The following is a 23,584-nucleotide window of genomic DNA, read 5'->3' on the forward strand; positions in this document are numbered from 1 at the left end:
AGTATTCTTGAAAGAGGTGAATCTTGAGTCTGAAGTTTGGAAGGGATTCTGCTATTCTCACACTTAGGGACTGATTCCACCATTTGTGGTGTAAGGACAGCAAAGTGCTTAGCCTTTCTGTAGGACCTAAGGGTTTGACAAGGTGTGCAATGGTAGTCAATTGAAGGGGATGGCCCAGATGGGAAATGGTCCCCTTATGATTAAGGATTGCATATGATGCATAGAAGATCTCTATGCAGTTAATCCTGTATTAAAGAAAGAAAGAAAGAAAGAAAGAAAGAAAGAAAGAAAGAAAGAAAGAAAGAAAGAAAAACATACTCAAGACATGCCAGCAAACACTGCATCATCAAGTGTGAATCAAACATTGAAAACAGTCATGTAAACACTCAGAAATGTGTGGCTGATTTCTTCTCACTCTGAGAGGAAATGTTTCAGCAAACAAACCAGTCCAAATTCAGAAAATAATTGGTTTCTCTCCTCAGTATACTGTATGTTCCTGCTGTTTCTTTCTGAGTAGTTCAAGCATACAAGGGTTTGGGTAAATTCAAAAGAAAGCAAGTGTTTGAAATCCTATTAAAAGAAAAACCTGATGTAAGATTATTAAAAGATTAGCTTAACCTAGTTTCATCTGAACGCTCTCTTTGTATGTCACAGTGTCCTGCAAACAAACAGCCTTTGGACAGAATCAGGAAATACTGTATGTGGTCATAGTGTGATGTGCCCTTAAACTGCAATTGAAGATAATCCCGAATTCAAAGTCTAGTTTGAATTTGGCTTTTCCCTTTACATATATCAGAACTGCAGATAGAATACAGGGCATATCATTTGAAAGGCAACATTTGCTGAATGATAGACTTAACATACATAGGCAGTTTAGAAATAGCTGTTGTGTTTATATTTACTTTCATGAACTTGTATTGCATTAAGATGGATGTAAGGGCTGTACTGTCTCACTGGCATGCAATATTTATGTATAAATCAGTCTATGGGATGCAGTAAACATTTTTCCAAAATCCCATTTCTTACTAGTACTACTGTAGTAACATCTAGGCGGGGGGGGGGTAGTATTGCTGCTTTGGCTTTGAATGTCAGGATCCAAATTGGACTGTTTTTGGACCAGACAGGAACAATCTCAGCAGCCTTAAATCTACATGGTCCTGCATGTGTTTTACAAAAATAGCAGAAATAAATAATATCTTATTAATTCTCCACAGTTCCTCAGAATATTCACAAAAATCCCGTCTTAATGCAGTTCCATCTACATAACACTTCCCTGGTTTGGAAAGGTACAATACATTTTTAACATGTTGTAGATTAACCATACAACATCTCTGTAAGCACTGAGACCAGGTTCGAAATAAGATATTATGAATAATACTAAAGATAGAATTAACATGGTATGTGACAAGCACCACACACTCTTAGATAAGAGTGCACTCTTGTGGACATTAGAAGTGAAGTCACAATTAAACTAAGAGACAAATTAAATTGCTCTTTTTTTCTTTTTTTTTCTTTTTTTTTTTTTGTATCATCACACTTGACTCTTTGTGTTCATTTGTATTGATTGATGGCCCAAACTTTGAGTGCATGCTTTTGAGACTAATAAGTAAGAGGCACAAAAATTGGTTTTCATTCTAGATTTGATTATCAACAAAACAATTGCATGTTATGATAAAAAATACAGCAACTTGGCAACAATAGTAAAAATGTCAACAACAATTGGGAAATTGTCTGGAAAACTTAAATCAGTTGATGAGAGATTCATCATAAAATCAAGGCTCTACTGAAGGCCCTTGTCCTTTCCTTTTGTTTCACTGACTCATATACTGCAGTCATGAGATTTTTGAACAGAGTGTCCTCTTCCTTAACTTCTTGAAAAAAACAATACATTGTGGGTGTGGCTTTGCCCATCTATACCCTGCTTTCTCTTCAAGCAGACAAAAACAAAAGATCAAAAAGATCTTTATAAAGAAGACCACACAAACTAAAAAGTCTTTATTTCTACTGTATGTGAAGAACAAAAACAAATATATGCAGATCTATCTCTGATATAAACTTATAATATGAATAAATAAGACATGACAGATGAAGAAAAAAAACTGTGTTGTGAAACTAGTGAAGATCACTTCAACTTTCCAAAAACCATGAGGAATTTATTAAAACAGTACAAATCATTTAATGGAACTGGGACATTAATTCTTAAATCAGATATTTATAGCTTATTTATATCAACACAAATGTTCTTTGGTATGCAAACAATCCATTATTAATATTATGTTTCAAAATGTCAGGTCTTGAAGATGTTGCAGTCTTTTACAGTGGTACGTAATTCTCTAAAATGATTCCAAAATAGAAGATCTGACCCTTTGAGACACCTAAGGTCCAGTTCATGGCGGTCACACTTTATTTCCGATACTGCTGAAGATCACTGTATATGTCTGATTGTACTCCATAAAGTTCCTGTCAAATATTGTTTAAAAATAAATATGGTTTACATAAGCATATATGCACAAACACACAAAATATTTGTGACTTAGAGAAACCATTATGGAAACTCATTTAAATTACTTTTATTTAAATCAAATGTTAAAATGCTGACAGTTATATTATATTGCTCAATTATCTACCTGGTAAGGTGATTCCACTTCAATCGTCTTCGGCCTCATTGATGACGGGTGAGTTTTTACTTTGCCTTAAACATTAGAAAAGTGTGCATGTTTGACTAGAGCTCATCCATTCTCATTCTCTTATTCTCTGATGCTCAATAGAACATTAACCTACCTGACCCACAACATCTGGCCTGTGCATGTAAACTGCTTCTCCTTTTCTGGTGAGACATAAAACAGTAGACTGAGAGCGCAATGACAAATGTGAGGACGATGTCACAAGTGACGATCCCAATAGCCACTCCAGTGTCCAACTGATAGCATGAACTGCAGTCTGAGATCAGGAAATAAACACAATCACACTGTAATACACAAAAAGAAGATTAAACTAATTTTCATTGATTTGTAAAGAGGAATTATTACCTTGGTTCCCCTCAACAAAGCTTGCTGATGAAAGTGAAAAGGGAAGGAAGACTAATTTAGAAGAGCAAGTTCTCAAATCAATCAACATATACAGAATTGAAAAAACATTTCTCCTCGATTACTCGATTGCATTTATCACTGAGTATACATAAATCCAAAAAATAAAATAAAATAAAAAAAAGCACAGTTCTGCAACTAATTTTTTTCACAACCTTCTGGAACCAGCTACTGCCTGTTTTCTTGACTTATTTTTATTTTATTTTTTTACATACCTATTGGATTATCTGTCATCTTTTTGACCTTTGTAATGAAAATGCTTCAAAAAGCCTATCTTTAAGCAGAAAAAAGGATCCCAACACTTCAAATACAGGAAATATTCACAGATGCACTAAGTAACACAAATAGACAATTTTAATGCTCATGATTTCAACTTTCATGGAACAATCTGAAAAATAAAATCTGTTCTATTTAAGTTAAATTTAAGTTAAGAATAAAAAATAAAAAAATAAAAATACTCACAAAATAGTCCACTAAGTGGGACCATTAGACATAGAATCCTTTTCATAATGAATACAACTTGAATATCAGAGCTAAATGTCTGTGAGTAAAATAACACTGAGTATATGCAGATGATTTATCACTGTCCATCCATCAAAACAGAACCAAAGGATGTCAAGGGCGGAGCTACTTGCTTATCTACTCCTATCTGAGGTAACATTAGTCTCACACACATACACACACTAAGTTATTACTTCCTCAAAGATATAACCTCTCCAAAGTTGTTACAACAGATTTAGCCATTTATTCAAACAATATGAATTTGAAAACTAACTTCAGGTATACAGGTCATTTCAATTACAGGTAACTGAAACTATAAGCATTTTCAAGAATTTGTAAATGTAGTTTCTCTTTCCTCTAAATTAGGACTGCGAGTGAGAGACTAGTGAGAGGACTTTGTGCCTGGGTGTTAATGTGGCGTTAATATGGTCAAAAGCCCCAGAGCACAGGATGTGACTATTAAAGCCAGTTTCTGATAACCTCAAGAAGATAGAAAACTAAACTGTTGTAGTGTCCCACTGTTCCAAAGAATTGTATGCAGATGAGGACATTATACTTTACATTATGTTTTCACTGATACACAAGTTCTTTGTCCATTTTCGCCTACAGACTTGTACTCTTTCTCCAAAAACACTGAAGTTGATGAGATACAACTGTCAGGTAACTTGAAGCTCCATCCAGCAGACAAATGAGCTTTAGGTCTTGCAACACCTTAAGGCTCATTAGCTTTTCAAAGATTTTTGTCCCCAGTATTTACTGGATACAAGTGTTACCTTAAAATGCAAATAAGAATGTATTTGTAATGTTTGTATTTATGCATTGTGTATTCAACATGATGCATAGCTTTTAAATGGAATTCAACACACAGTGGGGATACAGAATTTATTTTTATTTTTTTTCTCCATTGCGTAAATACGTATTTACTCCACATTTATGTAAGTAAAACGCAGCAGCGAAATGTAAAATTGTGTTATGTTCTACAAATATTAACTATTACTTTAATTATTACAAAAAATAATTTGAAAAATTAAATAATAAATGGAAAAGTGTAGATAAGCTGATGTGGTGAAAATTCCCTTGTAATTATTTTTTTCTACTTTTTTCAGTGGAAAGAGTCACAGTCTTGTCCTTGTTTTTGGAAAAAGGAATTTCTGCGAGATTCCAGTGCACACTCATTGGATACTTTTCAATTTTTAGCAACACACAAAAAAATAAAACACACGCCCAAACACACATAGGAAGCAAAGATAAAAGTCAAGCTTGTCTTTTGTCTTTGCTGATATATTGTGGCTTGAATGCAATGAGTGCATTCAAGAATATAAGGCAGATCAGTCGAAACGATTAGCTACTTCTTGCCCTTAGTTTTGAGCCTAGAGAAGATGACTGGAAAAGGTCAAGATCATTAGATTACAGAGAAGACAAAGCAACCGTAAACTGCAAATATACATCTTTACACATTGCTTTACATTTTGTTGTAGCTCACATAAATTCACAAATCTGCTTTTGGTTCAAATCTAAGATTTTAATTAAACTGTAAACATTGCAACTCAAAACTTTGCGTAATAACAGTGCAGTAGAAAATAAGAATGAGACACTATATTGTATCTTTTCCTAAGCAACTTATAAACCTGTAACAACAAACTGAGAGGAGGTCTTTAACTATTTGAGGCATCTCCTTTGTAAGTACAGGTGCATCTCAATAAATTAGAATGTCGTGGAAAAGTTCATTTATTTCAGTAATTCAACTCAAATTGTGAAACTCGTGTATTAAATAAATTCAATGCACACAGACTGAAGTAGTTTAAGTCTTTGGTTCTTTTAATTGTGATGATTTTGGCTCACATTTAACAAAACCCCACCAATTCACTATCTCAAAAAATTAGAATATGGTGACATGCCAATCAGCTAATCAACTCAAAACACCTGCAAAGGTTTCCTGAGCCTTCAAAATGGTCTCTCAGTTTGGTTCACTAGGCTACACAATCATGGGGAAGACTGCTGATCTGACAGTTGTCCAGAAGACAATCATTGACAACCTTCACAAGGAGGGTAAGCCACAAACATTCATTGCCAAAGAAGCTGGCTGTTCACAGAGTGCTGTATCCAAGCATGTTAACAGAAAGTTGAGTGGAAGAAAAAGATGCACAACCAACCGAGAGAACCGCAGCCTTATGATTGTCAAGCAAAATCGATTCAAGAATTTGGGTGAACTTCACAAGGAATGGACTGAGGCTGGGGTCAAGGTATCAAGAGCCACCACACACAGACGTGTCAAGGAATTTGGTTACAGTTGTCGTATTCCTCTTGTTAAGCCACTCCTGAACCACAGACAACGTCAGAGGCGTCTTACCTGGGCTAAGGAGAAGAAGAACTGGACTGTTGCCCAGTGGTCCAAAGTCCTCTTTTCAGATGAGAGCAAGTTTTGTATTTCATTTGGAAACCAAGGTCCTAGAGTCTGGAGGAAGGGTGGAGAAGCTCATAGCCCAAGTTGCTTGAAGTCCAGTGTTAAGTTTCCACAGTCTGTGATGATTTGGGGTGCAATGTCATCTGCTGGTGTTGGTCCATTGTGTTTTTTGAAAACCAAAGTCACTGCACCCGTTTACCAAGAAATTTTGGAGCACTTCATGCTTCCTTCTTCTGACCAGCTTTTTAAAGATGCTGATTTCATTTTCCAGCAGGATTTGGCACCTGCCCACACTGCCAAAAGCACCAAAAGTTGGTTAAATGACCATGGTGTTGGTGTGCTTGACTGGCCAACAAACTCACCAGACCTAAACCCCATAGAGAATCTATGGAGTATTGTCAAGAGGAAAATGAGAAACAAGAGACCAAAAAATGCAGATGAGCTGAAGGCCACTGTCAAATAAACCTGGGCTTCCATACCACCTCAGCAGTGCCACAAACTGATCACCTCCATGCCACGCCGAATTGAGGCAGTAATTAAAGCAAAAGGAGCCCCTACCAAGTATTGAGCACATATACAGTAAATGAACATACTTTCCAGAAGGCCAACAATTCACTAAAAATGTTTTTTTTATTGGTCTTATGATGTATTCTAATTTTTTGAGATAGTGAATTGGTGGGTTTTTGTTAAATGTGAGCCAAAATCATCACAATTAAAAGAACCAAAGACTTAAACTACTTCAGTCTGTGTGCACTGAATTTATTTAATACACGAGTTTCACAATTTGAGTTGAATTACTGAAATAAATGAACTTTTCCACGACATTCTAATTTATTGAGATGCACCTGTATATTATGCAGCCCTGTTTCCTATATTGAAACTGTAATAAAAAATACCCACTAGAAGGCAGTGTTTTTCCTTTTCAGCATTTATTGCTGTTGACACCAGCATTGCTTATGAGAGATGCTGTGCTTGTTCCATTTCCACATTCTTTCACACTTTAAGCAAATCCATACACCAATTCATTAATCAAGTTTTCTTTAATTACATAAACACGGCAAAACAAGGTAATTGTGGCTTATTTTACATGGCAATTATGGCATGGACACAGCTAAAATATGATTCTATTATCATATAATTTACTATTATACCAAACATCAGCGTGACTTTTTCATCGTTCATATCATTTTTCCAAAGATCTTCATGATTTGCAGTTTGCTCTGACATTCATGTAGACTTCTTCAGCTAAAGAAACAAAACAACGCAAGTTAAATGTCTTCCACACAGGCTTTGAAATGGCTATTTCAGAACTGCTAGAGACATTTCACTGTGTGTATGTAACATTTCTTACCATTTTCTTTCTTTTGTCTGCGTTTGCTGGCATACCAATATGTTGTAGTAACAATGAGGACCGTCAGGGCAACATCAGCAAATATAATACCTGCTATGGTGCCAGGGCTTATTCCATAGCATGAGCCTCTATCTGTGGGAAATAATTAAACATGTGTTATGTGAAGTAACTTGTAACACATGAATGCACAAACAATGTGTGTATGGTTATTTTCCTTGTGCAGTAGTTTGTCGAATAACTAAATGCACAATTTGACTGATTTTATGAGCTGTATGAAACTGACTGAACTAACAAGTAATATGATGACTTTAAACATAAGTCACCATCATATATCTTGTCAATCCAGCTTCTCAATATAAATACTTACCTTCAGTAGCACTGACCATAGCTTACAACACATGAAAAGAAAAGAAAAATATTAGGGAGAGAAAGGAAGTAAAAAAGTTTATAAATAGTGATATAAAAGTTTAGGACAAGAAATTTTAAATCAGCTGTCATCACAATAAATATAGGTGGCAACACTTATTAATATTATGCATGAATCTAAAAACAACAGAGACTGCTAAATTGCACAAGCCTCAAAAGAGAGATTGGTGTACATTTACATAATCAAGTCAGAGAGATGGGGAAAACAACACCTCTATTAAATACCATTGTGTTTATTCTGCACCCACATCAAGTGCACGCACACAATTTAACAGGAAATTGCTGCAAACAGTGCACATGTAAGGTGGTCTCAAACAGCAGAGCGGGGTAAGGAAAGGAAGAGGTGTGGAAAAAAAACGATTGTCTCACCTAACAGTGAAAGGAAACAAACTGTAACAGGACCATTATCTGCCATTTCCTGTTTAATACTGGTGTGCTCTATTTTTCTTTAACCTAGCAAAACAACATAAGTTACAGCTGTCTTTTCATCATATCTGTGTAAAAAACATTTTTTTTTGTTGCACAAACTAGTCATAAAGGTACAATACTAGTGCAAATTAAAATTTGTATGCTGGTAATAGCAGGTCTTTACAATCAAACTAACATTCGACTGAAACATGAACTTTCTTTAATATATTAGGTTAGATCAAACACACAGTATAAAATACTTTAAATGCATATTAACAACTATATAATTCCGTTCACCCTTATACTTAAAATCACATTATCTGAATTGCAATTTATTTGGTAAGTAGAGGAAGTGTCCTCATAACTGTAGTGATGCATCGATTATTCGACGATTATCATCTAGTATTGTTTGACTATATTTTTGGACATCACAAGCATTACAACCTAGAATCATAAGCCGTGCAGACTCTTAAATAGCAAATTCTTACCTGTTTTATACTTAATTTCGTTGCGAAGTTAAATATGACGAACTCGAGAGAACCCTGAAAACAAAAATGTTGTCTTTTTTTGTCATCTTAAACACCAAATTTCAAAAGATCAAATCATGCTATTTTCTGATTAAAACAACGAAGAGAATAGTCCTTACTAGTGAAGTGTGTTAGCGTTTCATTTCAACTTTGCTGCTGTTCATCATCTCACGCACTCCTGCCCACTCGTTTTTCATGCTTTCCCGTATGAGTCACATTGGGGCAGCCTGTATTTTACCAGCGTCCCCGCGACCCCTCCCAAATTTGAGAGTCGGACTGATTTCATGAGAACTTGAGGGGGTGATCTGTCCAAACCAAAACAGTCTTGACATTTATCTTTTCATTTTGATTGCTATCCAACACTCTGACGTTATTCTCAGTGGACATCATAGTGAGTCTTAAAAACTACGTGATTATATTTATAAAAAATAAAAAACTATGTTGTACACTGAGCTCACCTCAGTGATTTCGAGAGGTTTTAATAACCTGCTACAGTCCTAAAAATGTAATATTTTTTGACAGATGGACAATTTCTTTGTATCTCTTAATTATAGCCACTGTGTTACCAATACAGCATGAATTCCCTAGATCAGGTGTTCTGAAAATATATGCTACCTATCAGGATGTGCTACCAACGCTATATTCGCAGTTTTAGGGTTAGGGTTAAGGTTTGGCGTAGGGTAAGGGATTAGTACAGCCTCACACCATATCACACTACATGATAGTTATGCTGGTAGCACATCCTGATAGGTAATTTTTTATTTTTTTAAATAATAAGATGAAGACACTTCAGTTCAGAAAAGAGAGAACAATGCACTAGAACTATGAGCAAATTATTCTAAAGTAAAACCACATGGTTCCTCATAATTCCAAACATTTCTGAAATACATAAGTGCACTATACTTTAATTCACTGATATTGCAGTGATTTTCCTTGTTGTGGGGTCACTGATGTGGTCTATACTGTTAGCATATTAATTAACTTTTTTTGACAGGATTTATTTTTCCACATTTGAGCAGCAGAAACACAGGAAAGAGAGCAATGTAACCCTGTGTCTGCTAACTCATCCATTCTGTCAGAACAAGTCTAGCCTGTTCAGTTAAAGGGCAAGGACACAATTGTAGCTCCAGGACCGCTTGTTTTGAACCTGAAACTTTTCATTTTTCAGTATGCCTCACCCCTTCGGACACCAAATATAGCTACATAGAGTAATCTAGAAACATAAGTGCATATGGTTGTCTTTTTTCCAAGTTTTAACTAAAAATTATCACTGCAGTTAATTTGCCTAAAAAATAAATAAAAATAGTTTTATAAAGAGTAAGCATCTAGATTTCACCTGGGTCCTTTTAGACCATCATATGTGTACAGGGTTAAAAAAGGTGATTAAGAAAACCATTTCTAATCCTCTACCTTTGCTGCTTTCAGTTTGATATTGTAGCCACAGCAGTTAGTTGAGCAAAATGCTTGGGTGAAATTATTTTAAAATGAATAACAAAATAATGCTGTTCTCAATGTCCCAATTTACATTTATTGTTGCCGACATAACAGACAATGAGAAAATGCAATAAGATACTGTGAAAATTTAAAGAGCACAACAAATGCAAACACACTTGTATTTAGCATACAACAATTTTTCCCACAATTATACTTGGTTTAAATACTAAACTATTTACCAAGCAAATGGAGAACACATTTCCAAGTAAATGGAATACGTAGGCTAAAAGTGGTGCAACATAAAAGTCTGTCAGCCTGTAACCTACGATTCTCTCCGACTCCCTTTAGCAGTCAACCAAATATTATTTGGGTTTGCATCACCTTTGAACTAAACATCACAACTTTGTGCCAGAATTTTGTCTTTTCCTTGATAGGCTACATGGAGGGGTTGTGGACTGACATTGGTCTGCAGAGTCTGAACCACATTTGATAGGAGAGCGCCTGTGACTGTCAGAGACCGCAGCATGCATCATGTAGTGCTGGACCATATCCTTTTCAGGAAGGATGTTTCCACAAGTCACACACTCATGAAGCTCACCTTCCAACATATCCACTCCACTGTCTTCATCACCAATCTCCACCTCCATGCTGCTCGAGTCCATTTCATCATTAATTTCCACATCTAAATCAAACGCACATGCAGTTCCCCCCTGCAGCCAATTTTCTGATTTGTCCCCCATCCAGGTACATTCCACTTCTGACTTCACAAACATCCTGTCAGATGACACAACTTCTTCTGCCTTTTTGATCTGATCTTTTTCTAAAGTAATTTCTGAAGAACCATGGACAAGACTATAAGAGCCTGTGACCGAAGACTCTGGTGTTTGTGTCTCTGCTTTTATCTTTAAAGTGAGAGTTCTTTCTACCCCTGGCATTACAGGTGAGGAATCATGGGGTTTCAAACTTGAAGACCTTTTCTTGATGTTGTCATCATATATCTCTTTTACCTGTACTATACATAATGGTATCTTGGCGTTCATGGGATTGAGAGATGCAGTATCTGATGAACTCAATGGATCCACTTTTTCATCTATTAGTGCATTAGGTTTTGCTTTTGATTTACTTTTTAGCTCATTCTCTGCCTCTAAATGTGTAGTAACGTTCAATTCCCGATTAGGTTCCACCTCACCTGAAGCCGGTTCACCTACCTTTGTTAAATTTTCCATCCCAAAATCAATTGAGCTCTTATCTTCAAAGAAGTTCCTCCTCTTCTTCGAGGAACTATAATCACTTTCCATTGGTATAAATATATCTGAGGGAATGTTGGTTTTGGATTGCTCCACAATGTCTTTCCTGGTCTCTGCACTATCAACAGGGCTGGGTGGGACAACTGGCATGGAAATGACACTTGGAGCAGACGAGGGTGTATCTAAGACTAGAGAGGAAACTTGAGGCATACCTGGAGGGAGCTCTTTATTTAAGGAAAGCTTCCGAACACCCTCAGTAGGCTTATTTTGGTCCTTCATGCTATGTGAAAATGTTGCTGGGTTTGAGCCCTGAGCAACAGTTTTGAAGAATACGCTAGGAGCAATTGGTTTCATTCTTTGTGAAGAGGGGGCTTCTTTCAGTCGAGGTTTTTTTGCAGCAGCCTGTAAATAGAATTATTGTGAGGTTACAAAAGTGAAACATTGTATTGACTTCAATTTTAGTCTGTTCCTCACACCAAGCTATTGTTTAAAGTCATTAGACACAAAAGTTGTTTGGACTACTTTTATGCTACTTTCAAGTCAGTTTTTAAGCTTGTAAGATTCAGTTCCCATTTTTTTTTAACTGAATGAATGCATTGTTGAAAATTTCTCCTTTTGTGATCCATGGAAGAGAGAAAGTTATATGGCTTTGGAACATGAGAACTAACCTTTAAATCAACTGCACTTACCACTGGTGGGGTCTCCAGTCCACACGTTTTGAGGTGGCTGTCATACCCCTGTTGATGTGGGAAGCCAAGGCCACAGTCTTTGCAGAGACATGGCCGCTGTCCTGCATGCCCTCCCATGTGTGACATAAGCATGAGTGCTGAGCGGAAACCCATACCACATTCAGCACATTTCAGAACCCTCTGGTGAGTGCTTGCATGTTTCTTTAATTCCTCAATGCTCGCAAAGATCTGGCCACACTCCATGCAACGAATCTCATCAGTCTTCGTAGGCAAGACCCCTTGATGGCCCCAGCATCCTGTGTCCTTCTTATGCCTTTCAAAGTCCTCTTGACTCTGGAAGAACACCAAACAAGCCATGCACTGGATGTGCTCTGGCTTACATTCATGGTTGTGGTAGAGAGAGGGTAAGCGAAAATGACGTTTGCACTTTAGACACGTATATGGCAAGACACCTACATGAGTGAAACTGTGGTGTAACAGGGCAGCCTTGCTGAAGAATGTCCGTTCACAGTCTAAGCAGGAAAAGCCCCCTCTGCTGTGCAATTCAAGGTGACGAAGCATATGTTGTTTTGCCTGTTGCCTGTGTGTTTCGACATGATCCTGGCACACCTCTAGGTTAGTGAAAATCTGCTTGCAGAAATCACATTGATAGAACTGCCTCTCAAAATGATTAGTGTCCAAGTGCTTCTGGAGTTGTTCCTCAGTCTCAAAGATGGTTGAGCAAACATGACAGTGGATGGAAGCTTTTTGCGAGTGGGAGAGAAGGTGTGCACGGTAGTTGATTAATTGGCAAAACTGCTTGCCACATTCATCACAGCGGTAGGGGCGAGCACCTGTGTGCATATTCAAGTGTTCCTGAAGTAAGAATAAAGAGGTAAAGGTAAGATCACACACATGGCAGTGATGTTCTTCATTATCTCCAGACCCATTCGCCTCTGAAAATGAACGGGGAAAAGCTCATTATATGTTGAAATAGTTAAAAACAGACTTGGGGTCCATTCACACAGGTCGCTTTATGTAAAAACATTTCTAGAATGATGTCTTTTACTATAGTGACGCATCTTGCCTTTTCTGAGAATGCGTCACGCAATGAGCACCATGTTTTACGATGCTGTGTCAAGTTAAAAGAACTTTGACTTTTATAAAAATGTTTTGAGACATCCGCATCCAGTTCCATCCCGTTGTGTTTGCGTTTAGCTGTTTTTAACTCAAAAACATCCTGTGTGAGCACACCCTTACTCATTTTTTAAAGGAATAGTTCACTCTATAATTTAAATTCTGTCATCATTTATTCACCTTCATGTCATTTCAAAGCTGTATGATTTTCATTTTTATACAGAAAATAAATGATGTTTTAATAAAAAAAATTTTTCAACACAATGGCAGTGGATAGTCCCAAAATCCCCGGTGGCCATCTTTGGTACGCTCCTGGGCAGCGGCAAGCGGCATAAAATTACAGCTCCTATCTACTTGAATGGGGAAAGACCAATATCTCCAAAACGGTTGTTAAAGTTTCAGCAGTAAACTTTGACAACAATGGTATTTGAGCTTCCTTAGCTCAGATTACACTTTTTTTACAGGCTGGTTCAACTACTGCGCATTCACGAGTTGACTGACAGGCGATGGCTGTATCTAAAAGGTGATTGGCTCTTTTACCCACAATGCGAGACCTACATCTGTTGGCCATTCCAATTTCTCCCATTAATTTTAATACCAGTAGTCCATCTCTGATAAACAGTCTCTGATAGTGCCTTACTTTGATGCTTAAAAAAAGTATCCAAAAATATAATAAACATAGTCTATACGACTCCTGCATCAAATTACAGTTCTTTTGCATGACAGTTTCTTTTTGTGAGAAACAGCCTGAAATTTGAGGTACATTTTTCATTAAAATCATGCACAATCGTGAACACTATGAGAGAAGATTGTTCACCGTGGCACGTGTGTTTCCTGGAGAACTTGCATTGTTTCTAGCACCAAACAGTGCTAGTACACTTGTAAAGATGCGAGCCACCCTGAACAAGCTTCTCTTATAGTGCTCATGAATGAGCAACTTTATCTTGGGGATTGGCAACATCCACTGTAATTCTATTGAAAAGATGGGGCTATCATTAAAACATCTGCTGTGTTCCGCATAAGAAAGTGTGACAGGTTTGGTAACACACGAGTAAATTATGACAGAATTTTCATTTTTTGGGGAACTATTCCTTGAAGCCTAAAAATGTTAAAAGGTTAACTTTGAAAGCAAAAACAGTTATTCAAAGTTTACAAAATAGTGTATTTATTAGAACCATTATATAGAATATGATAGTATTTCATTTATCCCCAGGGGGAAACTGAGGAACAAGTATATAATTTAACGTAAAAATATAAAATACCTGAACAGGAATCATCTTCTTTCACAACTTCTTCCTCCTCCTCCTCCTCATCATCGTCGTAATCATCATCAGTCAAATCAAATTCTGCATCATGTGTTATTTCTTCACCAGACATATCATCCATCACAAGACAGGCAGCTTCCTCAATCACCTCTGAATCTCTCTGTTCCTTTTCAGTTTTCTTTTCCTCTTCTCTACTTTGCTCCTTGTCATTGTTTTTCAGTTCTGTCCAACTACTTTTGTTTTTGGTTCTCCAATTATTACTAATGTTTTTCTCCCTGTTGTCTTCGGTGATTATTGTTGAATTCTTTTGAGAGGTTTGTGTGTTAATTGTAGAGTTATGTTTGATGGGAGAGGAATATTCACTGTCCTGCAGAAAGTTTTCGTCATGAGATGCACTTGGTACAACACAGGTATCCTCATGACAGTTTGCAAGCGGTTCAGTCTCAGGTGCTGACTTTTCAGTGCCATTATGCATTGGCAAAAATGTCTCCTTAACACTCTGTGGCTCACTGAGTGGGAAATTCCAGCTTGGAAACCCCAATTCTGTCAGCTGGATATCAAGGGTAAACTCTGAAGACATAGCAACTTAAAAAATAAAAGAGAAATACTGTCAATGTGAGTTTGTACAAATTTTGTTGCAACGACATGGAGACAAACAGCTTGTAATGGGCTAACAATGCTAACCAGTGCCACAAATTAAAGAAATGTACCCCTTATTTTTATTTACCTTTAAAAGGCCAATTCTTCCTAACACAAACTGTGTTGTGCGTAAGCCAAATTCTTAGAAAAGAATAAATTACCGGTAATTTAAATGTTTGCTACAGTGTCTAAACCCACTAGTTAGGCCTAGAATAGGATTTTATGAAATATATATATACACAAATATTAGACAACAGATTAAATCATTAATAAATAAAAACAATGCTACAGGGGCATTATTTCCCCCCACATTATAAATATCAGTGTTATTTTTGCCCCGATTTCTGGTTGTAACTTACAAACAGGGATGGGCAGTATTTCAGATCCATGTATTTGAAATACAAAATATTAGTTTGTACTTTGTATTTTAAAGTGTTTGAATAAAATCTTATGTAATTTGTCTTTAAATACATTTAAGTTTGGCATTTTTTTATTTTCAAAATTCATAAAATATATTGAAACTTTCCGCACGACTTTCCTAGTTGGAATTCCTACTTGAAGTGGCGTTCCATTGCACTTTTCCTAGTAGGAATTTGGAAAATCTGACTTTCAGAGTTAAATGGAACACAGCATAAGATAAGGTGAGGATGTGATGGTTGATTGTACTTGATGCAAAAAACATAACTGATGGCAACTGTTATTTAATTTCCATTCCTCCACAAGGCAACACTGCACTGTAACCTGGACAGAAATAAGTTTAGAAATGGCTGCTATTTGGCATTTTGCACTACGCAAGTTTGTAATCATGTACTTGTTTATATATAATTGTCTTTACTTTATTGAAGATGTAGGTGAAATGAAAACAAAAGTTTCTAAGCAGTTGTACACCAAAATTTTCTTTGCATTCAGAATAGGTCCAGATAGATTTGAGTCAAATAGTGATACTTCATTGAATGGCCAATTTTACATGTATTTTGAGTATTTTCAAGACACAAAATACTTTGTTTTGATACATTTTTCCACACAGTATATATTTTATTTTGATACATTTAAACTGAGGTAAATTTTTTTTAATACATTTTCATGTATTTGTGCCCATCACTGCTTACAATAGCATTATTCTAAGTATTTCCAAGCTTCTGAATTTTAATGTCACGTGAGCTCATAGATCTAGGACAATAAAACTCACTGAGCTCAACAGCAACATATAGCCTTTTCTTCATTGTTGAACTATCAATCTAAAGACTAAAAGTAAGCTAATTAACAAGATTACTTTATTCCGTTTATTTACCTATTAGTCTTCGACGAGCATTTCACAACACCTTCGCTCCAGCCAGTGTCTACTGTTCATTTACGCAACAATGAAGCTGTGACCATTCACGTTTTTCCTGAACTGCTCAACTAACATCTATATTGATAATGAGCCAGAATAAAGTGTGGTTTAATTACCTCAAAAGTGAAAACTGATTTTGAACGACGGGCTAATCTGAAGCTCAAATCAAATCAAATCAAATCATCGTGCTGAAATATGCCGCTCTCCCCGGCCATTGAATACTTCCTGTTTGAAAGTTCTGACAAAAAATGTAGATGTTGCCATCTGTGGGACGGGAGCAGTAGTACAGTTGAGCACAAAACAATGGAAATCATCTACAAGATTAAACAGTTCGATACAATTTGCTAACTTTATCGTCTTAAGGGTCGGTAAATCAGGGTATAAATAAATAATATGGACAATTGGCATTTCTGCTAAATAAAACACGAAAAGAGCCAAAATAGCATTAGCTGTTCACACGTGAACACCAGAAAACAATATACAATACATGGTAAAACGTTGCTAACGTTACCATGTCCTCTCAGTTTCGCTACTGCTGTGCGTTTTTCTTCTTTGAGAGAAGAGTGATTGGACGTAGTCTGGGTGGTTGACATCATCCTTTTTTGAGCCTTCACGAAAGATAAAAAACCTTTACTGATTTAGCTGACACCCGTGCGCAAATCATCATAATGCAAGAAACTCAACCTCTGTAGCTGAAGGAATCGCACCTCGCGAGGTCAGAGTTGGTCACAAATAGATACCTAGCATAATTTATACCAAAGGATAGGAATCAAATGTGGTATTAACTTACACATTTATTTGACCTGTAATGAAATGTCTGCGGCAGGCATACACGTGTATGGATGTGGGATTCCACAGGCGTCCTTTAAGTAATTGCTCGCAGCCACAGCAGTCTTCTTTTCGGCTCTGTCTTTTCAGTTGGCAGACGGAAAAAAAATCAATTCTGGATTTTTCGCTTTGTTGGTCGTAGAAAATTCCACACAACAACTTTTAGTCATTTTATCTTTCTAAATGGCTATTTAACAGTACACTTCGTTCCATGTCATCTGAATAGTAGGTAAATGAGAAACTGTGGTAACACGGATTTGTTTTCCCAACAGATAGGCGATCATCATCAGTACCTTTCCGGCTGTGTGGCGTGAAAGGATGAAACTGCGCGCCTCCTAGTGTATCTACACAACCCAATTGAAATGGGGTTGACATATTCTAGGACATTTTCACCATATATAGTAACATAATAGCAATTCATCTGAGGTAATCGTGAGAGTAAGTTGATTTCAGGCCAGCTAAGTCAGGTATACCATCTTGTCTATGTGTATGGACTGAGAATTGGCTTGATTTTCTGAATATGCAAAAAAAAATTAAAAAAAATTAAAAAAAAAAAAAGTCTTGTTTATACGCCTGTATAATGTTATTACGCAACCAGATCATTTTCCCCCTCTACTTTGTTCAGAGATAATCATCAGTGGAGTGAGGGGATATTGTGCAATGTGAATTAAATGTAAATAATAAAGTAGCAGATTTTTCCATTAGTGACTTCAAGGCAAATAATGCAATGTGCAAAACTGTCAAATAAATACCCTTCTCAATGCATATTATTGTTCATTTAATATTTTCCAAGCTGAATTTTATCAATGCCTCAAAAGAATATATGGAACTGGCAAAAGACAGAAACTTGGTAGAAGTTAGTTGGGGTAGGATTGCCCCGCTCCATTTTTAGAGCAAGTTTTTTTTTCCTAGACTTTTGTTTTAATGAAAATGCTTTTTGGCTGCACCACAAATTGCAATAATATCATCAAAGAAATAATCAGAAGACATTTAAAATATTTTCAATCAATTATTCATACATTTAAATCATTTTACTTAACTTAGCGAACTTAATTGTGGGTTACATGTAAGTCAAATGTCATGTAACACCTTATTCTACAAACATTTTAAATCGAATTTAGTCAGAACTCATAGAAAAATTACCACACATCTAAAAAATAATATAAAACCAATAACACATTATAGTCATAGAAAAGACTTTAAAATCACCCCCCCCAAAAAAAAGAAAACAACAATATAAAGCCTTCAATGATCTAATAACTTCTTCTGACTTTTTCTTGGGTTTCTTATGATCATATTAGTTACAACATAATTATCCTATTGATTTTGATCAGTTGTGGCGTGATTTCCTTTTGCTCACCATGCCGAACTATGTACAGAAGTCATGATAAAATGAGGCAGCCAAACCATTTCTGAATCGGGAATTCACTACCGTTTGGGTTTCCAGTTTTCATGTAACATGCTCACAGTGTTGAACTGTAGCCTCACTCAACTGAACGATCCCCTGCTATGTTACAATTCTTCAAATCTAAAGCAAACCCTTACCCCACCTACATTTCTATACACAAAACTTTTTAAAAACTTGAATCCATCTTCAGTTAACATACACCCCACAAATCATTCTCCAATACTGAATTATCTCTTTCCCTGACCAGCTGGCTTCTCTTCTTTTTCATGGGTCTGTTGATGAGCCTTCAGGTTACTCTCTCTACCAAAGCTTTTTCCACATGTGGGGCACATGTACCGACCAGCACTGTGAGCCCTAGCCATGTGGGCCTTCAGCTGCTCTGGACGGTTAAAACTCTCCTCACATTCTCCACAAGGGTGAGGCTTCCGCTGCGCATGCTTCTCTTTCTTATGTGACCGGAGTTGTGCCAGGGCGTGGAAAGTGAGGTCACATTCAGTGCAAGGGATCTGCCGAGATGGCTCTGGAACAGCCTTTGGTTTCTTTCCATCATCTTCTGCCTTGGACTCCTGAGCAGATTTGGGCTGCCGACCTCGTCTTCCTCCAGACTTCGCCTTTGCTTCGCCTTCTAAATGGTTGGTCGCCCCTGTTTTTTCTGCCTCTTCCTCCTTTCTCTTTAGTTTCTTTTCACCGGCAGCTGCACTCTCAGCTCTCGGGGCTCTCCCTCTGCGTTTTACAGTGGAGCTACCGTTGCAGTGCTGGTCCCCTGCATGGTTCTCTTGGTGTTGCAGGAGCTCTGTCTCTTCTTCAAAACCCTTACCACATTTAACACATCGGTAGGTCTTGGTGGAATCATCTGCACCCTCTCCATCTGGACGGACAGGGTGCTGGGTCATACGATGGTTACGCAAGAGTCCAGGGCTTCGAAACGTCTCATTGCAATCTTTGCACAAAAACTGACGTTCGGGACATACCTGCCGTCGATGTGTTGTCAACTTGTGGAGAGACCAACATTGAAATGTTAGAAATAGACTACTACAGCTTTAAGACATTTACACAAGTAATGCAAAATCCAAGTTACAGGACATAGAATCAGCTCATTTGTTTTTTGTTCTTTGCCAAGCTGTCAAACACTGAACACATAATTCAACAGAATAACATTTAGCAATTTTTTTTTTAGTAACGGCCTATTTCCATTATTTAGTAATAAAGCAAAAACAATTGTATATGAATAATAAAAAATATATTTTATGGGATATTTAAGATACTTTATACATAAAATAAAATGGTCAGCAAAAAACTAAATCTGTGTTTTTTCTCTCATGCAATCGGGCATTTTCATAATTCAAATATTAAACAAAATTAACATCTTCAAATTCATGTAAAAATTCTCTCACCTCGGAGAATGTGCGGAAGCATTCTTGACAGTGTGCACATTTGAAGGGTTTGTCCTCCTTGTTGTGGGTTGACTGATGCTGTGTCAGCTCCTCAGAAGATGGGAAGTCACGGTCACACACATAGCAAGTGAACAGCGTATCGCACTGTTAATGCAAGGGCAACAGGTATGTGAATATACATTTGCCTCCTAACTGTAATAATCTATATATGAAGATCAGCAAGACTGTAAATTACTTCAGGCAGTTATCAATTACAGAATTCATGGTTTATTACTCCAGTCACTCATTTTAAAAGTCACTCATTCTAAGGCTCACTTCAATTAACTAGTTTAAAAAAATGGATTCACTGATTTGTTTGTCTTATCACTCAAAAGCCCCTGCTAGGCATTTTCTGTGTTAATTTTTGGAATTAGAATAATTAGTTAGTTTCCCCCAAAAATGAAAATTCTCTCAAGCTCAAGCCATCAAAGATGTGTATGACTCTCTTAATTTGAGTGAACTAATCCTTTAAACACTACTGAATATCATTATCAAAATGATAATTATCAAAGTAATGGTAAAAACACTGATAACACACAAGCATAATACATTTATCCACCAAAAACTCAAGTTTTTTCAAATGACAGAAACACAAAATTTGTGTTTAGGAGTGCAGTGACCAAGCTGAACGCTAACCTGCTGCAGTTGCTGTTTGTACTCTTCCCGATGACTCTTCTTCATGTGCCTTTCCTTGGCTTTTGAGTTGCAGAAAGTGATAAAACACTGGAAACACTGCAGGCTTTCATGCTGGTCTAAGTACAGAGAGAGAAGACAACCCTTTTAAAACATTAATTATAGTTAATTATGAAGTATAAACAGACGTGTGAAAAATCAAAATGTAAAACAGAAGACAAACATCTGAAAGACTTTCAATGAGTGTTTAGATGGTGGGAAAAAAACTCAAACTACTTATGAGGTTTGCATTCTAACAAGGTAGGCTCTTTAAAAGGTGTAACCGGTAACTACAGATTCCACTTCCTTTTCAGGAAAACTGCTTTGTAATGTAACATTATAATTCTATCCCAACTTTGATTACAAATGCTAGGCAACATATTACAAAATCATTAGCCTCTTCTTGGCATTTTTAATTTTACCTGTTAAGGAAGTAAAAAGTTTGCATACACAGAAAAGTAAATGTACATTTTGGCACAGGTTTCTGTAGTTGGATGCATGTCCATAACTGATTCCAGTATAAAGTAAATGTTTTGCTGTCACACTCACATGATTGAATGACAGGAGCTGGTGGAGGATTCTGAATAATGATGGTGGTGTAGGTATTCTCTGCCTTCTCAGGGACCAATTCAGCAGGGGCAGCATCCTCTCCACCTCCCATTACTATTTCCTCTATCTTCAGAATGTCAGAGTCCATTTTAAAGGATTCAGTATACACCAGCTGGGTTTACTATCAAGGCAACTGTAATGAAGAAATGATAAAGACAATTATTAGCATCAAAAAGTCCTGTCACACCTTTACATAGTGTCACTTAACTAAATTAATACGATGACGAAGTAGATGGACTGTTCCTACAGCCAAGAACGTACATCTGAATTTCCCATCAAGTTAGAGACTTTAACACAATAGCTGACCACCTTAAGCAAGCTATATTAAGCTATCATTTTAACAATGCTATGAACTTCACATCCCAACAGCCCAAAATATTTGTCCATAATATAAAACAAAGGCGTTTAGCATCAGTAAAGTGTGTTAGGGAAAGAAATCGTGTTTTAGAGCCGCCTACCGTTTGTTTGCACTAACTGAGCTAAGCTTCATGCTACAGGCTAACGAGGCCCGATGGGGCCTTAAGCTGCTACAAACCAAATCAATGCTAAATAATTAGCAATCACATACAGACATCAGTTACACAACTTTAGCGCTGCAAAACAAGACTGATACCACCATCAGAATTAATCTCTAGCTCTTTCTTTTCATTGAGCCGCTATTACCTTTGAGAGAGTTCGAGGTTAAACTTGGTGCAGACTAGCAACCAAGTTCGCTGACTAAATCTTCAAACAAAGACAAAAGAAGATGAGGCAAATGTTTATTATTTTTTTTGGACACTCAAATCAAAGATTAAAAACAATTCCACTCTTTAGAATTCTTACCTGAGAGAGAATAATCCTTTTCTGGAAGGAAGCAGCATATGCCAGACATACACATGAAAATGAAGGGGGCGCAAACGTGTAGTCAGTAACCCGCTTTCTGTGTTGCCAGATTCGTTCGGCATTTTCCAGCCCAATGATTGCTCAAAACCCGCCCCAATGCATAAAAAAATCCGCCCAAATAGTGTATATGAAAATGAAATGCACATTAACCATAATGCTACAGCATTGCCTTTACAACCTTGACAACACAATTAGGCGACGCAAAGATAAAGTGTCCAAAAACATTTCCATTGAACCTTTTTTCTTTATTCACACACGCACAGAAAAGGAACAAATATGCTGCCCTGAGATTAAGCCAAATAATGAAAGTATGCCATTGTGCTATGTGTTTGCCATTCAATAGGCCTATATTTTATATATATATATATATATATATATAATAAAGGTTGTATATAATCTGTCCTACCTTTTTACGCTGTTATGGCTCATTCCAAATTCCAAGAATACTGTAAATCATTTTAGTCATTTAAGTAAGGTGAATTCGCTAAAACACAGAACAAAGCTCCTAGACAGCTGTCATATTGACGTAACACAGCTAATTTTCAATCATTCCGTGTTCCTGTGCGCATATCCACAAGTCAAGTAAGGACAACAAATTCAAGTCACTTTTATGTCGTGTTACTTTATGATTCTACTGTCTATGATCACCATGAGTGCCAACTTCAGGATATATCCCGCAGTGATCTCAAAACCATTAAACTTCTAGCCAAAAAGCATCAGGTCATGGGAGAAACTCAAATGTGCAATTTCTTAAAGACAAACTCCACAGATTAGACCTGGCATTAACCGCCACTTGATATCTGGGTATTTCCCCCATTTTCGATATATTCGCTTACATTTTTACCGCTTTGTCATTATTAAGATTGTCTAATTTCGATCACAAATATTAACGAGCAACACCTGCAGATCGCGCACATTCAAAACTTACTGGTGGGTGTGGCAACTTGTAGCTCCTCTATACAGGATTAAACACATTTTCTGTCAATCAGCGTTCTGGCTATTTCATTGAATGAATGTGTGTGGAGACGTTTTCTTTATTTTAGTTGCATGGGCAATGGAAATTCTTAATTTGGTCATTTAAAAAACCCGCCAGATTCATTCTAAAGCAGCCCAAAATTTGACCACCCGCCCAAACACATTTTCCCCCACACAAATCTATTGAAAGTAGCCCAATCTGGCAACACTTCCCGCTTTCCTTTCAGCCAATACAACTGGGTTGGGGAAAGCATGCATCACGTGCCACTGTACTTTCTATTCTGTGCATAAAGAACAGGTACTGAGCTGCATTGTTTAGCATACAAATAAAATGTTTTAATCCCCTATCGA

The 23,584-nt window shown here is 36.8% G+C and overlaps 3 protein-coding genes across 9 annotated transcripts; all 3 read right to left on the reverse strand.

Moving 5' to 3' along the window:
- Positions 1-2,107: 2,107 nt before the first annotated feature.
- LOC127452467 (TYRO protein tyrosine kinase-binding protein-like) lies at positions 2,108-4,474 on the reverse strand. Its single transcript, XM_051717922.1, has 5 exons — positions 3,549-4,474; positions 3,030-3,053; positions 2,782-2,940; positions 2,628-2,692; positions 2,108-2,460 (listed from the first exon to the last, which is right to left on the reverse strand). Exons 1-5 carry the CDS (start codon positions 3,592-3,594, stop codon positions 2,404-2,406), a joined length of 351 nt encoding a protein of 116 aa, XP_051573882.1. The 5' UTR covers positions 3,595-4,474; the 3' UTR covers positions 2,108-2,403.
- Positions 4,475-7,219: 2,745 nt separating this feature from the next.
- Positions 7,220-17,890, reverse strand: LOC127452419 (zinc finger protein 615-like). Of its 6 annotated transcripts, none has more exons than XM_051717835.1 (7): positions 17,217-17,890; positions 14,452-15,039; positions 12,074-13,008; positions 8,823-11,786; positions 8,665-8,718; positions 7,343-8,221; positions 7,220-7,236 (listed from the first exon to the last, which is right to left on the reverse strand). In XM_051717835.1, exons 1-4 carry the CDS (start codon positions 17,218-17,220, stop codon positions 10,533-10,535), a joined length of 2,781 nt encoding a protein of 926 aa, XP_051573795.1. In that variant the 5' UTR covers positions 17,221-17,890; the 3' UTR covers positions 7,220-7,236; positions 7,343-8,221; positions 8,665-8,718; positions 8,823-10,532. The 6 variants fall into 6 exon arrangements, 5 of the variants coding, with proteins under 5 accessions (XP_051573795.1, XP_051573792.1, XP_051573796.1 ...); XM_051717832.1 differs by lacking the exon at positions 17,217-17,890 and adding an exon at positions 16,938-17,171; XM_051717836.1 differs by lacking the exon at positions 17,217-17,890 and adding an exon at positions 16,543-16,860.
- Positions 17,891-18,019: 129 nt separating this feature from the next.
- On the reverse strand, positions 18,020-22,335 carry LOC127452440 (zinc finger protein 501-like). Of its 2 annotated transcripts, XM_051717880.1 has the most exons (6): positions 22,199-22,295; positions 22,040-22,099; positions 21,317-21,509; positions 20,732-20,847; positions 20,057-20,200; positions 18,020-19,654 (listed from the first exon to the last, which is right to left on the reverse strand). In XM_051717880.1, the coding sequence occupies exons 3-6, from the start codon at positions 21,462-21,464 to the stop codon at positions 18,890-18,892; spliced, it is 1,173 nt and encodes a 390-aa protein (XP_051573840.1). In that variant the 5' UTR covers positions 21,465-21,509; positions 22,040-22,099; positions 22,199-22,295; the 3' UTR covers positions 18,020-18,889. The 2 variants fall into 2 exon arrangements, with proteins under 2 accessions (XP_051573840.1, XP_051573842.1); XM_051717882.1 differs by lacking the exon at positions 22,040-22,099 and having other exon boundaries at positions 22,199-22,335.
- Positions 22,336-23,584: the final 1,249 nt, after the last annotated feature.

The sequence above is a fragment of the Myxocyprinus asiaticus genome, chromosome 15, assembly GCF_019703515.2.
Source record: "Myxocyprinus asiaticus isolate MX2 ecotype Aquarium Trade chromosome 15, UBuf_Myxa_2, whole genome shotgun sequence".
Classification (NCBI taxonomy): Eukaryota; Metazoa; Chordata; class Actinopteri; order Cypriniformes; family Catostomidae; genus Myxocyprinus; species Myxocyprinus asiaticus.

Bases quoted from the DNA above. Each gene is read 5' to 3' on its own strand.
- LOC127452440 (XM_051717882.1), bottom strand. From the start codon at position 21,464: ATGGACTCTGACATTCTGAAGATAGAGGAAATAGTAATGGGAGGTGGA. The intron at 20,848-21,316 runs GTGAGTGTGACA...CTCTGTACTTAG, and splicing joins AGCTCCTGTCATTCAATCAT to ACCAGCATGAAAGCCTGCAG. The intron at 20,201-20,731 runs GTTAGCGTTCAG...TTGCATTAACAG, and splicing joins ACAAACAGCAACTGCAGCAG to TGCGATACGCTGTTCACTTG.
- LOC127452467 (XM_051717922.1), bottom strand. From the start codon at position 3,594: ATGAAAAGGATTCTATGTCTAATGGTCCCACTTAGTGGACTATTTT. The intron at 2,693-2,781 runs GTAGGTTAATGT...CTAATGTTTAAG, and splicing joins GGCCAGATGTTGTGGGTCAG to GCAAAGTAAAAACTCACCCG. The intron at 2,461-2,627 runs GTAGATAATTGA...AATATTTGACAG, and splicing joins AAGTGGAATCACCTTACCAG to GAACTTTATGGAGTACAATC.
- LOC127452419 (XM_051717832.1), bottom strand. From the start codon at position 17,022: ATGATGTCAACCACCCAGACTACGTCCAATCACTCTTCTCTCAAAGAA. The intron at 15,040-16,937 runs GTAACGTTAGCA...TTATTTTTTAAG, and splicing joins AGCGAAACTGAGAGGACATG to TTGCTATGTCTTCAGAGTTT. The intron at 13,009-14,451 runs GTATTTTATATT...GTTCATTTTCAG, and splicing joins AGAAGATGATTCCTGTTCAG to AGGCGAATGGGTCTGGAGAT.